The 16,405-nt window shown below is 43.1% G+C and overlaps 1 protein-coding gene across 2 annotated transcripts in view; it reads right to left on the minus strand.

Annotated features, from left to right (window-relative positions):
* SPATA13 (spermatogenesis associated 13) overlaps window positions 1–14,393 on the minus strand; it is a 75,397-nt gene extending 61,004 nt beyond the window's left edge. Inside the window, exons 1-2 of one of the 2 annotated variants that reach the window (XM_077298321.1) lie at window positions 13,637–14,393; window positions 10,084–11,839 (exon numbers count right to left, since the gene is read on the minus strand). In XM_077298321.1, the coding sequence (XP_077154436.1) occupies window positions 10,084–11,679 (1,596 nt within the window). In that variant the 5' untranslated portion in view covers window positions 11,680–11,839; window positions 13,637–14,393. The remainder of the gene's footprint in view (window positions 1–10,083; window positions 11,840–13,636) is intronic. The other variant, XM_077298322.1, reaches the window with a different exon arrangement.
* Between the last annotated feature and the right edge of the window lie 2,012 nt (window positions 14,394–16,405).

A 16,405-nucleotide genomic window follows, 5' to 3' on the forward strand; every position in this document is an offset into this window, starting at 1 on the left:
TCCGGATGTAGCAGCGCTTTGGATGCAGCAAATGTTCGCTGCCGTCTACAGAACGCAGGTGAATCCACATGTGATCACTGAACCATGCGGATTAACCACGTTCAATACATTTCTATTAAATTAAAATTTCTCTTGCGGCGACAAGCGATCAGATGACAGCAGCTTCTAGTAGTCTCTCACGGAGATTATTGAAGCAAGTGTAAAGTTAAAAAAAATGATTATAAAAAATAAAAAAAAAATATATAAAAGTTTAAATCATATACCATTCGCCCCATTCAAAATAAAACAAAACAAACAAAAAACAAATCACATATTTGGTAATTTGGTATCCCCCGCGTTCAGAAACGCCCAATCAAGATCTAAAAAAAAAAAATAATAATAATCCGATCGACAAATGGTGTAACAAGGAAAAAAAAAAATCAAAACGCCAGAATTAAGTTTTTTGGTCGCTGCAACAATGCATTAATATGCAATATTGGGTGATCAAAAGATCGTATCTACACCAGAATGGCATCAATAAAAAATATCAGTTTGGCGCGCAAAAAATAAGCCCTCAATGAAGCCCAAAATTATGAAAAACGGAAACACTAGGCGTCTCAGAAAAAGGCAACTTTTTTTTTTTTTTTTTATAGAAATTTTGGATTTTCTTTCATCACTTAAATAAAAAAAGAACTTAAACATGTTTGGTATCTACGAACTCGTAACGCCCTTGAAAATCATAATTGCAGATCAGTTTTAGCATTTAGTGAACGTGGTAGTGAACAATGGTGGTCGGCGCTCATAGTAAGTGAGCATTTCTGCTACATACAAGCGAATTAACTGGGTAGAAAGGCAAAATGAGCAAGTGTAAGAACGCAGTGCTCTATAATATGATATATTATTATATTCTTTAATACTAAACTTAAGCTTTCTGTTCTGTGCAGAAAAATGTTCAGCAATCAGCACCATAATACCTGAGTGTGTGGGGGCAATGAAGTAGCAGCACAACAAATTTCAGTAATACCAGGTACCATCTTTGTAGGGAAGTACAATATGGCCCCGTTCACTTGAACGGAATAGTTGCTATTCCCTGCACAAAAGGTGACAGGCAGCACCAACATTTCTGTTCTATCGGGGGAGGGAGGTTCTAAGCAGTCAGGCTCCAAACCAAAAATCAAGAGAAGTCAAGGCATTTTCTAGCGTCCTTTAATGGAAATATCCTTTAAAAGCTGGAGCAATCCAAAAATAGCCTGCAAAGCAAAGGAAATTGAAATGTACTTCCCATTATACAGAAAGCAGCAGTGCAGAGCTTTCTCAATACCCGCAATCAACTTTTCATGCTCCATTTCTTTAGTACAGCGCTCACATCCTCCATTCCCTGCACAGTAAGGTTTCTGTGGCAGCTCCATTAAGAAGCACTTGGACAAAGCAACTATTACCCCAAATAGATACAATTACAAAATTATTCTACCCCCATTGCAAATTTATTAGCAAAATGTACAAACTTTCTGCAATAAACCAAATAAGAACACTTTATATAGCTCAGTACAACTGATACAATAAGTGGGTTCTCTAAATTCAGCACAAATGCCACTTTTTCTGAGTAGCGCAATCTCCAGATTATTCAACCCCCTCGGAATATTGCAAATCACACGTTGCCTCTTGCACACCTTATTTCTTGCATCAGGTGTTGGTGGGATAAAACACATCACATACCTGGACTGGTTAGAGAGGGATCCAAAAAGTTAAGAGCTCATTGCTTTGTACAAACAAGGAAAAAAGATAAAAATATATACAATGCATTGAATGTCACTAGAGCTCCAGTAGGAAGCAGATTTACAAGTTCAAGGTAACAGGAACACTGACTACACTACCTGGACGTGGCAGAAAGACGAAGCTGCCACCAGATTCCTGAGGATGTGATAAAAAAAAAAAACGCCAAACCTTTAGTAGCTGCAAAAGACATGTGGCAAGATTTAGGGAGGCTTCATATGAATTGCTTTAATAGGCAGCCATATAAATAATCAACTGAAGTTTTGTGACTCTGTTCTGTGGAGTGATCAAACAAAATTGGAGCACAGCAATATGTCTGGAGGGGGGAAAAGGAAGCAAACACTGAAGAGAATACCCTGCCTACAGCAAAGCATGGCGGTAGCTCGGTAATCCCTACAAGAAAGCATAGTGGTGGCTTGGTCATGCCTACAGTGAAGCGTGGTTGTTTGATCGAATTTGAGGAAAAGAGGTTGCATCACGGAAACCCAAGAATATTAGTGACCGTGAGACCATTGTCAACGCATCATGTTTGCAGCAAGTTATACAGTAACATCCAGAATTCTGAGACTACAGTAGTCAATAAAAGGCATATGGTGCTGAATTTGGACAAACCAGTTATATTAGTTGCATTGAGTCATTTACATTTATCTTGTTAGATTGGTATAATGCAAACAGGAGAAAGTTTGTACGTTTTGCTAATAAATAGTGATGAGCGAATATACTCGTTACTCGAGATTTCCCGAGCACGCTCGGGTGTCCTCCAAGTATGTTTTAGTGCTAGGAGATTTAATTTTTTTTGCCGCAGCTGGATGATTTACAGCTACTAGCCTGCTTGATAACCTGTGGGGATTCCCTAACAACCAGGCAACCCCCACATGTACTCAGGCTGGCTAATAGCTGTAAATCATTCAGCTGAGGCGATGAAAACTAAACCTCCGAGCACTAAAAAATACTCGGTCATCCGAGCGTGCTCGGGAAATCCCGAGTAACGAGAATATTCACTCATCACTACTAATAAACCTTATTTGCAATGGTAGAATCATTTTGATAGCAACTCTATTGATTATTCAAGTGATTGCTGTGAGATGCCATAAAAACTCCCAGCAAGATGGGAACATGTATGACTGAGGAAAACTGGAAAACAGCATATTTCTCTTAGAACACCTGCTGGTTTTACACATGCGACCTCTTTGGTTGACACAGCTCCTTGCTCTGGTTCATCAAGAAGTGGTAAATATGCTCTAATATGACATATAAACTGGGTGGGTCTTAATGGAGTAACATATGTAAAGCACACATAGGATACACTTATGGTGCCTACAGTGAAACATGGTGGTGGCATGAGCGCTGCTGGTGTCGGGGAGCTACATTTCATTGATGGTATCATGAATTCACAGATGTACTGCTCTATATTGAAAGAGAAGATGCTACCATCACCCCGAGTCCTTCGTAGACATGCACCTTTCCAACATGACAATGATCCAAAACACACATCTAAGGCCACTGTTACATTTCTGAAGACGAACAGGGTGAAAGTGATTCAGTGGCCAAGTGTCTCCTGATCTGAATCCAACCGAAACTCCCACAGGGAATTCTGAAGACACAAGTTGTCATCACTCTCCATACACCCTCTAACCAAGGTCAGTTTTGAAGAATGGAAAAAGATGACTTGGCGCTGTCCTTAAAATTCATGGAGGTCATACAAAATAGTAGATGGTGTAGTTTTTGATGTGGGATGTACTCATGTTTGCAACAATAAATTTGAGTAAATCTGAAGATTTGGTAATGAAAGTTATATTACTAACCTTACGTTCATGTTATTGGTAAAAAAAAAAAAATGTTCTATGAAACTCAGTCTTGTCAAAATTTTGGAAATTGTTCTTGTATTCAATGAGATATTGATTAAAATCTTACTTTTCAAATGGGGGAAATCACTTATATTGAGCATTGTATATATTATATACATACACAGTGGCATGCAAACGTTTGGGTACCCCTGGTCAAAACTATTGTTATTGTGATTAAATAATCTCTAAAAGGCCTACATTTAAAAAGATGACATTAAGGCCGGGATCACACATACGCGAGATACGGCCGAGTCTCACAGGTGAAAACCCAGCTCTGGTGCCGGCACTCCGGAGCGGAGCGTGCAGCTCCATGTATTGCAGTGCGGCTGCACGCTCCGCTCCGGAGTGCCGGCGCCAGAGCTGGGTTTTCACCTGCGAGACTCTGCCGTATCTCGCATATGTGTGATCCCGGCCTTACTTTGTGTTTTAGACACAAAAAGTGTCATTTTTTACATTTTAAAAATTACAAAAAGGAAAATGGGCTAATGCAAAAGGTTGGGCACCCTGCATGGTTAGTACCTAGCAACATGACCTTTTGCAGGTATCACAGCTTGTAAATGTTTTTTCTAGCCAGCCACGAGTATTTCAATTCTTGTATCAGGGATTCTCATCCATTATTCCTTGGAAAATTCTTCCAGTTCTGTGAGATTCCTGGGTTGTCTTGCATGCACTGCCATGTTGAGGTCTAGCTGCAGATTTTCAGGGATGTTCAGATCAGGGGACTGTGAGGTCATTGTAAAACTTTCAGCTTGCACCTTATGAGGTAGCCTATTGTAGAGTTTTACACGTGTGCTTAGGAGCATTATCCATTTGTAGAAGCCATGCTCCATTTCAACTTCAGCCTTTTTTTTTTTTTTTTTTTTTTTACAGACGGTGTTATGTTTGCATCAAGAATTTGTTGAAATTTCATTGAATCCATTCTTCCCTCTACCCATGAAATGTTCCTTCTGCCATTGGCTGCAACACAGCCCCAAAACATGATTGATCCACCCCATGCCATGCTTAATGGTTAGCAAGATGTTCTTTTCCTGAAATTCTGTGCGCTTTTTTCTCCACACATACATTTGATCATTGTGGCCAAAGAGTTCTATTTTACCCTCAAAAGGTCCACAGGACTTGTTTCCAAATTGAATAAGGCTTGTTCTTTTGCATACTTCTGATACTGAATTTTATGGTGAGGACGCAGGAGAGGTTTTCTTCTGATGACTCTTCCATGAACGTCATATTTGTGCAGGTGTCTCTGAACAGTAGAGCAATGTTCCACAACTCCAAAGTCTGCTAAATCTTTCTGAAGGTCTTTTGCAGTCAAAAAGGGGGTTCTGATTTGCCTCTAGCAATCCTACGAGCAGCTCTCACTGAAACTTTGCTTGATTTTCCAGATCTTATCTTGACCTCTACTGTTCCTGTTAACCGCCATTTCTTAATTACATTTCGAACTGGGGAAAAGGCAACTTGAAAACACTTTTCCATCTTCTTATAGCTTTCTCCTGCTTTGTGGGTGTCCACCATTTTCAGAGTGCTGAGTAGCTGCATAGAAGAACCTATGGCTGCCGTTTTTGTTACAAGGACAGAGGAGGCTGGGTTTTATAAAGCTGGGAAATTTGCGTCACCTGGCCTTTTCTAACGATGACAGTGAACAAGTCATAACTAGTGATGAGCGAGTATACTTATTGCTAGGGTTTTCCCGAGCATGCTTGGGTTTCCTCCGAGTATTTTGGCGTGCTCGGAGATTTAGTTTCTGTCACCGTAGCTGCATAATTTGCGATTGCTAGACAGACTGAATACATGTGGGGGTTGCCTGTATGTTAGGGAATCCCCACATGTATTCAGCCTGTCTAGCAGCCGCAAATCATGCAACTGAGGCGACAGAAACCAAATCTCCAAGCACACCAAAATACTCGGGAGGACACCCGAGCAACGAGTATACTCGCTCATCATTAGTCATAACTGTTATGGTTCTCAATGGCAAGAGAACATAGCCCAGCAAACATAAGTACTAGCTCTTGGAAGGATGGAAACTAAACTGACCATGAACTAAACCTGCCGCACAACTAACAGTAGCCGGGTAGCGTTGCCTACGTTTTTTATCCCTAGACGCCCAGCGCCGGCCGGAGGACTAACTAATCCTGGCAGAGGAAAATATAGTCCTGGCTCACCTCTAGAGAAATTTCCCCGATAGGCAGACAGAGGCCCCCACATATATTGGCGGTGATTTTAGATGAAATGACAAACGTAGTATGAAAATAGGTTTAGCAAAATTGAGGTCCGCTTACTAGATAGCAGGAAGACAGAAAGGGCACTTTCATGGTCAGCTGAAAACCCTATCAAAATACCATCCTGAAATTACTTTAAGACTCTAGTATTAACTCATAACATCAGAGTGGCAATTTCAGATCACAAGAGCTTTCCAGACACAGAAACGAAACTACAGCTGTGAACTGGAACAAAATGCAAAAACAAACGAGGACTAAAGTCCAACTTAGCTGGGAGTTGTCTAGCAGCAGGAACATGCACAGAAAGGCTTCTGATTACAATGTTGACCGGCATGGAAGTGACAGAGGAGCAAGGTTAAATAGCGACTCCCACATCCTGATGGAAACAGGTGAACAGAGGGGATGATGCACACCAGTTCAATTCCACCAGTGGCCACCGGGGGAGCCCAAAATCCAATTTCACAACACATAACCCTAACAGGCTAATTAAGGTGTGAAACCTTGGTCAAAATTATCAGAGCACACAAAAATCAAGGGTGCCCAAACTTTTGCATCTGACCATTTTCTTTTTTTGTACTTGTTTAAATGTAAAAAATGGCTATATAATTTTTTTTTGTCTAAAATACAAAGGAAATGTGTCATCTTTAACTTTAGGCCTTTTAGAGATCATTTCATCTTGCTTAACTCTTCACAATAACAGTAATTTTTTTACCGGGGGTGTCCAAACTTTTACATGCCACTGATTATATGTTATATATACACACACATGATGAGTGAAATGAAATTTATACACTTCTCTTTTTTTACTTATTCTTCTGCTCTAACATTGATATAGAACTAAGACATTAATTCAGTAACTATTGAAAATGTTAGTAAGGCCGGGGTCACACTTGCGAGTGCAATGCGAGAAACTCGCGCTAGCCGCTCGCATCAATACCCGGCACTGCCGCCGGCACTCGGGACCGGAGCGTTCAGCTGCATCTGCATAGTAATACATGCAGCCGCACACTCCGGTCCTGAGTGCCGGCAGCAGTGCCGGGTATTGATGCGAGTTTCTCGCGTTGCACTCGCAAGTGTGACCACGGTCTAAGTCTTAAACTGATTTCATCATATGTTTTCAGTTAAACAGTTACAAGGAAAGTTTAAACTTTTTCTGTAAAAAAAAAAAAAGCAAATTAATTGATTATAGTTTAGTGTAATTCTGCTCTGTGTCCACAAGAGGGAGCTACAGCTATAGAATAACTAGATGTGACATTAATGCAGTGCACCAGGTAATTCATTCTAAATGACGTGAGTAAAGCAAAAATCTGCATCAGCTGCTGAAATAAGGAGACTTGTTACTTGTTCTCATTATTTGTAAATAAGTAAAGCTGTAAATCAAACAGAACAGGAAACAATCTGAACTTTGACTACACAATGGTGTAGGAGACAAGAGATTAGATAAGGATCTAAACAAGTTGCATTGCTTCCCTGTAGACCAAAGAGGCTCTTCATGTCAAGGGAAGAGGATATCAACACAGAAACAGAAGACTGGTTTTTGTGATCATCCTATAGATTCAAATAAAAGATCCAACATCTTGATTGTGAGGCGGTGAGATATTGGCAAAGAATTACACCCCATAAGACCACGTTCACATGTTGATCATTTGGTCAGTACTTTACATCGGTATTTGTAAGCCAAAACCAGGAATAGGTGATAAATGCAGAAGTTTCTATTATACTTTTCCTCTGATTGTTCCGCTCCTGGTTTTGGCTTATAAATACTGATGTAAAATACTGAACGTGGCCTAAGATTATCATTCTCAGGTCATCACTTTTAGAGCACATATACAATTTTTCCAATAATCAGTACAAGTGAATAGTTATACAGCCCCAAATAGGAGGATAATGCAATAATGGCAATACAGGTGTCGGCGCAGAGGAAGGATGAAGCCAATGCCCATAGAATGGCGGAAAAGGTTCTGTATAATTGCACAAGTGCAGGTGCGACGTCACAGGGCGCTGTGATGCCAATGAGAGGGGGTGATGGTTCGCAAACGAAGAGTTTTCTTCCAGGCACCGCATGCCTAGGAGCCAGGGCTGTGGAGTCAGAGTCAGAATCCATTTTGGTGGAGTCAGAGTCGGTGTCTTGGAAATTGAGGAGTCGGAGGTTTGGTTTACCGACTCCATAACCCTGTCAGGGCAGTGCAGTAGGAGCCCATTTTGGTGGGGTTGGAGTCATGGAAATTGAGGAGTCAGAGTTGGGTCAGAGGTTTGGCTTACTGACTCCACAGCCCTGCTCAGAGCCTATTAGCATAAAGAAATAAAAGATGAATTTTCAACAACAAGACCGCAGATATAGGCATTCAGGTAGGACTAGTTTAACCATTCCATCTCCTGTTTGCCCATAATAAAAGCTTAAAAACATCCCGGAGGTGACAGATTCCCTTTAAGAACGTCCGATATGGTATGACCAAGGATGCATTCATATGTCCATGTGTCACCGTCCATGTATGGACTGGGATTTCTGGCTGCAGGTCTCCTGATCCAAACTCCAGTCTCATACACCTATGAAGTAGTTGAGTTTGGGTCCGGACACCCGCAGACGATCCAGAAATCATGGTCCGTACACAGACACATGAATGCATCCTAATGACCTTGTATCATGTCAGAGCACGGACCGTGATGTACGGTCAGCCGGCGGGTCTACTGATCCGAACGTGACAGCCCATTGCCAAGTTCGGGTCTCGGGATCCTCGGCCAGTCCATGAATCATAGTCTGTATACGGACATCTGAAATGGTCTTAAAGGAAGGATGCCAGCACAGGAGCTTGGTGCACCCTCAGTGTGCACCTTCCAAACTAAGTTTTCCCTCCATCTCCGTCCCTCCTACTCTTCTTTGATTGGACAGTGCTGGCTTTATAGAGCTAGAGAAGGGTGGAGATAAAAAAAAACCAAAACAGCCAGGTGGGAAGGTGCACTAAATTTGTAACACTGAGGGTGCACTGAGCGCCTGTGCTTGGTTTGAACAGTCATTCTGTGCTGATAGACTCCCTTCCAAGCCTCATACACAATGCAGACTGTGTGTACAGGGATGTGACGCTCAGAGTTTCTATGGCTCCACATGGTGGAGCTGAAAACATTAGGGGTCATTTCATCCAGACTCCAGCCTCATTACGCCTCTTGAGACTTGTGGCTGATCTTTGTGCCACCTGTGCACCACAGTCTGAGGTCTACATCAGCTATGGAGCAGAGTCCATGTTTGCAGAAGTCAGGATGGAACCTTCTCATTTACCACAAAAAATTGTACAGATTATATGGAAAGTCCCAACATGTAGTTAACCCATCGGCCAAAACATACCGGAAAAAGTCAACGTACCATACATAGCGTCTGAGCAGACAAAATTCGGGGTGGAGTGTCTAATATTATGTCAGGAGTTTAATGGGGCTGCACTGGTGTTTTTTCCCCCTTATATAACACCACACTTGTCAATGGCCTGTGGCGGGTACTGCAGCCAGGCTCTATTGTAATGAATTGGACTGAGCTGTAATACCACACACAACCTGTGGTCAGGTGTGATGTCTTGGGTAGACAGCAGCCATGTTTTCCTAAAGGTTCCCATACACATTAGATTAACATCAGCCAAACACGCCGATATTGGTGGGATCAGAAAACAGTCTAATATGTATGCGGTCTGCGGACCTACGTCAACAGACAATGGCAGAGGAGAGAAGGATTCGGCACATTGGATTTCCGAAGACAGAGGTGTCCTCTGGGAGGCAAGACACTACAAGAAGAGTCTGTCAGCGGCTCTCTCAGAGAGCACAGGAACGTCCCTCTTGTATCGGGAAGTCAGGAGAGGTAGCCGTCGGTCGCCTGATCTATTGGCTGACAGCTAACCGCCGTGTATGGGGGAATAGACAGTCCGTTAGTCCCTAGACAGAACAGAACGGAAAATGCTGCAAAAGTCTTCAAACAGTACAAAAGTGCATTAGTAAAGTCAGACGGCCATAGAACTCAGACGAGGAGGCAACGCAATGCTCGGACTGGCCAGCAGCTCTCGCGACCCAAGTGTGACAGCCCATTAGATTGAGGTCGGGAGAGCCGGCAGACAGTCCGTGCATTGCGTTGCGATCCTCACCCGAGTTATACGGCCGACTCTTCCCTAATACTAGGAGCAGATGTGTAGACTTCCAATAAGGCTCTATACACAAGTTTTCAAGAATTAGATTTGACACTGTCACATCTGTTGGCGTGAACAGAAGTTATTGCTGTAAGTATTTGTCCTTACCTCCTCATGTTTTTCTTCATTGACCACATTGAGGCTCAGTTGCGAGTGGCTGCTGATCCCACTATCCTCATTACCATCATCGTAATAGGCGAGCTTAATGGTATCCTTAAAGGAGTGAGGACTTCGGTCTACTTTTATGGCACATAATTCAGCCCTTTCATCACTTTCCATAGAGCTCAACGATAAAGTGCTGTTGCGGTTAGTACAAACGATAGAAGTGCTGGGGCTCTGCGGTTTGGGAGCGGTCGGTCTCATGGGCGTCCCAGGAATTCCTAAATCCGAAGCAGAATGGGGGATCGGTTTATGTTCCTCAAAGTCTGAATAGAAAACATCACTGGCCAACTGACTCAAGCTACTGCTAGTAGGAGATGGACTACACGTCTCTGGAAAGCCTTCGGAAGTGGACATGGTTATATTGGTAGGCAGCGCATGTATTTCAAGATTGTTCATATGGGTCCTAGAGGAATTATGCAGCATCTTTGTGTCAAAAGATGGGGAATATGGATTATATATACACCTCTTCCTTTCAGAGTCAGCAGTGCTAGAAACTCTCCTGGAATAGTCATCGTGTAGACGACTGTTTGGTCTATTTTGGTGGCATTCTCCAGAAGTTGGAGAGCTGCATTTGCTGCCATCTTTTTTCCACTGTCCATCTGTAACATTGCTCATTATCTTTAATACTCTGTCAAAGTCCTTTGCTCTGATTGGACTTCTCCATCGCTTTGATCTTCTTTCAGGAGTCCCTCCAAGATTATCAGCATCCGCATAGGGGTTTAGAGCACTTTTTTGGAGGATCTCCTTTTCGCTGTTGGATTTTACATCTGTTAGATTTGAGGTAGATTTCCGTTTGAATGAGCTTTTTTTGAGAAAGTTCAAGTTGTCTGTGCTTTTACTTCGTCTGTAGATGACTTTGTTGCTTTCCAGGTCCTTCACTATAATTTCGCACACATTTTGGCCCTTTCCAACAGGTGACATGCTGAGAGGACTATGAGCTGCTCGCATTTGGTCATTGTCCAATAAGTTGATTCGGCCAGCTCCATAGGCACGTCTAATGCTGCGAGATCTATGAGTGCTTCTCAAGAAGGAGTTGTCTGGCTCCTCCATGTCAGATCCATCAGACTGGAGTCCATCCACTGAATTACAATGATCAGGAGAAGATTTGGACATAGGCAACCGACAAGTGGTCTGAGAACTCAAACACTCCGAAGACAAGCACTTCTGCACATCACTTCTATGTTCACTTATGATGTTAGAGTTTTCCTTCGCTTGAATTCCTTGCAAAACGGATGACTTAAGTTTTTTAAAAGATCCCATCTTCCTCAGAGAAGACAATGCATTCCAGGTTGAGGAGTTTCCCACACCGACCATGGAACGGGGCCTTTCATTATTAGGACTCAGTCGTTGTTTTGGGCTACTGAAGAAGTTTGAGGATTTGAAGGCGCCCTGATCATCCTGGGAGTCCCCTTTATTGCTGCATGTCCCATTGTGACAGCTGCCATCTGAGAGAGTTCTTGAGACACTTTTGTCTATACCTTGAGAGGTTACTATTGGACTGTTCCCACAGCCCTTGGAGGGTGACGTCATACTCTCAACCATGTGAGCATCAGGATAAATTCAATCTAAGGAGCTCAGCCACGAAGTTAGAACATAAGCTTGTCTCGAGATGGAAAGTGTCATCTGCTGAACGTCTTTTGTGTCTTGCTTTCCCTCGTCTATTGTCTGCATGGAGGTTGCCAACTGCAGCCCTCTGCTTGCCCTAAAAAAAAACAAAACAAACAAATAACAAAGCCAGCATTTAGAAAAAGGCTCTTTTTACACAATTCTACCCAAGTGGAGATGGTGTGGGGGGCAGGGGAATGCGAAAGAGAACTATTAATTGCAGAAAGCCCCATCCCATGGGACCTTGGAAAGTTAAAGTTGCAGTAGAGCAGAAAGATAGTTGAGCAGCAACTTCCTAATGAATGTGAACTCAGAAAATGGGCTTTCATCTCACTGTTGAGTGGCACCATGTGACAAGTTCTACATTGTGGGGCGATTCTTAAGGGAGAAACAAAAGCTGGAAAATCTTTTATGTCAGTCATACTATACATATATATATATATATATATATAGCGATCAACTGAAGGCTACAGTATGTGGTTCTTAACCAAGTGAAAAAGGGCAATTACTAAAGGAAATACCATCTGACTTTTCATCAGGAAATATTATGACTGTCAGGATAATTTTAGGTCGGGTGGACTCTGAAGAGACACACATCAACTGGAAAAACGGTGTTTAGATTTCAGGATCCAAGACTTCCATCATCTTCAGGATGAACAAGCCCTCTGTTTGCAAGCCGCCTACACCGGCCAGTGAATTTCAATACCATCTCTAATAAAATGTTAAATAAACTCTCAGACCTCAGACGGATATTTACTTGGTTACTCAAAAATGCCAAAATCATGCCAGAGCAAACTAGCCCGAAGTATAATGACACGGGAGGGGACAGGGTGAAAAGGCACACTACTTGATTTATTTACAAGCCAGTTATTCATTACTGACTGGTTGCTGGGTGATACACTTAATCCAGAATTAGCTGCTAGTGCGGTCAGGGAGTTTTTACTTCTACAATACAGTAAGTCGTTTTTAAGTCATAAATCAATGCTTCATAAAATATACAAATCCCAAAGATGGCTACACTAAAAGTCACAAGTTGGTAGAGCGCTGGTGGGACAAGAGGCAAAGCCGCTACCCCTATGGATATGGATCTGAAGTTAGTGAAAGCCTGCAGAGTTTACAGCTCAGTGATGATCAAGTGCTAACAAGGGATCATCCATGTGAACATTCAGGGCTGGGACAAGATAAACAGGAAATAAAGCCCCCTTAGCAACAAAACAAAAAAAAAAGTCACCAAAACCAGCAGGAGGGCTACACTTCACTGGTCTAGATAACAAGCTAAGATGTCTCATAGGAGGATGTATCATCATCTCCTCTGCAGACTGAACAGTGTTTACAAACAATGTAACAATAGTTTACAATATTATCATTAACGAGATACAAAGTAACAATGCAAACCAGACCATTAGGAATAGAATTCAGGAGGGCTGGGGAAGATAAAGATTGATAATATCTGGGGTGATGCATTTAGATTCTAGCACATGCTGGGAATTGCAGTTTCAGTTATTAGAAAGCTTTTATTTGGGGTAAATATGGAGCAAATCAATCAAGCAGGTTGGGTCTATATTTCACCTCCAGGTAACAGGTGCATTGCCAGCTCACATCTACACCTCCCCATGGGAGGTGACAGCAAGCAGATCACTGCCAGGACCTCTTTATTAAGTGAATTAATTCAGATTGCATATATGTATTACAAGGAAAAGGTAAACATAATCCCTCAGATTGAAGCTGCACCCTACTGTGGAGCTCTGTGCAGACAGGTACTATATAATTTAGGTTACAAAGTAAATTGGTCATCCAAATCTGAAATTTCAGGTAAATTCTGTTTTAGAGGAGTCAGTAAGAAGCTGGATATGAGTGATCAGTAGGGGCTACATGGCAGTCTGGGGAAGCCTACCTGTTACATTGATGCAAGGTGCCTACAGGCAGCCTGTCTGGTGGTCTCCACTGTAGGAGGCAGCTCCTCTGTCTTGTCTGTCTCTCCAGGGCATGTCATTTGTAGCCATAGGTGATGTGTAATCCTTATGGCTATGGAGAAGTCAAGGTGGCCATCGGTGCTTGAATGAGCCCAAGAAAAGTCCAAGGGAGCAGCAGAGTGATGTGCAGCTGGAGCTGAGAGCCAGGCTAGCAGTACAATAGTGCAGCCAGCAGCAGGGAGTGCAGCTGGGGAGGAGGGGAAGGTGTAGGCTTGGAGACAGAGGGAGGAGAAGCTGGAAGAAGGGGGTGTCTTATTCCCAACTCTTCCCACACACGCCTGGTCCTCCTCTGGGCAGACTATGGCTGTGGTGTCATGCTGGGGGGAGCTGCACTCATTCCATCAGAGCAGTCTGATGTGTTGTATTGAATGGGAGGAAGGAGGGCAGCTAGGATTGGAGGCCAGCCTCTGTATCCCCCATGTGTTCTACATGTCAGTGATGTGATTCACTCATCACTTGGGTAAAGCTGCTGCTCCAGAGCTGCCAGGCATGTCTGTCATGCCAGTAGGATTATTCATCATTTAGCTGTTGTGTCATACACCATGCACTTTAATTGGTTATTATAGAAGATTACATAGGAGACAGTTAAATACCCCACAGCTACTGGGATAGCTTGGCTTCCGTCTGCTCCTGTATGCAGGGCCAGATCCAGACATCATCTCTAGCATGTGCTCATCAAGATGCGGCATGTATAACGTCTGCTGTTTCCAGCCTGTTCCTCGCCAATGATGGAGCACTGATATAGTTCTATATAGAGGTGTAATTTGGAGCTGCTGGACCCCAATGCAACATTTCTACCAGGGACCTCACCTGTGTCACTTGTTTGTTTTTTTTTAAGCGTCAGGCTATGTGCCCACGTGCAGAAAGTATGCAGAATTTTCCTGATAAAATCCGGACTCCCTTCGCAGGAAATCCGCTTGTGTTTTTTAGCATTTTTATTGCGTTTTTTGCGCGTTTTTTTTCTCTGATTTTTGGTTTTGGTTTTTTTTACAATTGTCCCAATACAAATCTATTGTGGGAAAACCACTGACTTTCCGCAAAATGAATGAACATGCTGCATTTTTTCCGCAATGTTTTTCTGCTGTGGAAAAAAAAACGCAGCATGGGCACAAAAATTGAGAAATGCATTAAAATCATGGGATGCTTAATGTAAGCGTTTTTTTTAGCGTAAAACCGATGCACAAAAGCTAAAAATCCGGAACGTGGGCACATTAGCCTCAAAGTAGACTGTGAACCCCTTCTTCCCAGCCATCAATGACAACAGAAGTTCTCAGGCAAGTTGTGCCACCAAGAACAGTCGCCCAGCTTGGTGTCGTCAGACAGTCGTACAGCGTCGATCCGAAAACCAGCCGCAGAATCGTGAGTTGGAGTCTATGGGGGTAAAGTCACATGGAACTTGTAACACAAAATACAACTCTATGCCTTCATGGGCAATATGAGCTTGTTCACACACTGCATTTTTGACACGTTTTTGCTGAAATCTCAGGCACATGCTGATTATTTTTTTTATTGCAGATTTGAATAATCAAAGTGTCTGCAGTATGTCAATTCTTTCAATGTTCTTGCAACATTTTTCACCCATTCAAATGACTGAGGAAAACACGCAGGTAAAAATGCATCAACGTTGAGTTTTTTTGCTACAGAAAAATCTGCTGCAAATGCTCAAAGTGTGCACATACCCTAATAGGACACTGACAATAGTGTGAAATTACTACCTACTGCTCTTTAGTAATAGTAAGGATGACTCCAGGTTTCCATGGGCCCCGGTCGATAACGTCTCAGTGCGCCCATCTATCATATACCACGATTTATGATGCAAAGATATGGCAGAGAAATATAGGTATAATACAATGCCAAAGATTTCACTTCTTACATTACATGAGTGATATCTACTGTAAATTCTACAATAGCTCAGAATCTGACGAATGCTCTCAGCGCACAGAGTGACTGCAGACTTATCATATTAGACCGGACATTATAGTCCTCCATACAGTGTTATGGACACCACATAGTCCTCCATACAGTATTATGGGCACCTTAAAGTCCTCCATACAGTATTTTGGACACCACAGAGTCTTCCATACAGTGTTATGGGCACCACATAGTCCTCAATACAGTGTTATGGGCACCAAATAGTCCTCCATACAGTATTATGGGCACCACATAGTCTTCCATACAGTGTTATGGGCACCACATGGTCCTCCATACAGTATTGTAGGCACCACATAGTCCTCCATACAGTATTATAGGCACCACATAATCCTCCATACAGTATTATGGACACCACATAATCCTGCCAGCTGACTCACGGGCCCCATGGTGTGTCAGTGTCTCGACGGCGAGTGGGCCCTGCCGTTTGTCCAGGGCCCCGGGAAACTTGCCTGGATGCGTCAGGTGGTGACGCTGGCCCTGAGTATGAGGGTACGTGTCCACGGTCAGGATGGCCGGCGGTATCGCCGGAGCGGCTAAGCCGCTCGGCGCTAAGCCCCGCCCCCTTTCTGGGACGCGATGATGCCGGATGTGTTAACTGTACACATCCGGGATCATCGCACCCTCGCATAGCGCCCTGTGATATTACTTGCGGCGACGCAGCGTCGCCGCAGGTAGCACGGACATGCTGCGATCTGAAAAGACACGCAGCATGTCCAGAGTCGCAGGGAAGTCGTATGCGTGTTTCCACGCATAGTGGA

Source organism: Ranitomeya variabilis, chromosome 3 (assembly GCF_051348905.1).
Source record: "Ranitomeya variabilis isolate aRanVar5 chromosome 3, aRanVar5.hap1, whole genome shotgun sequence".
Classification (NCBI taxonomy): domain Eukaryota; kingdom Metazoa; phylum Chordata; class Amphibia; order Anura; family Dendrobatidae; genus Ranitomeya; species Ranitomeya variabilis.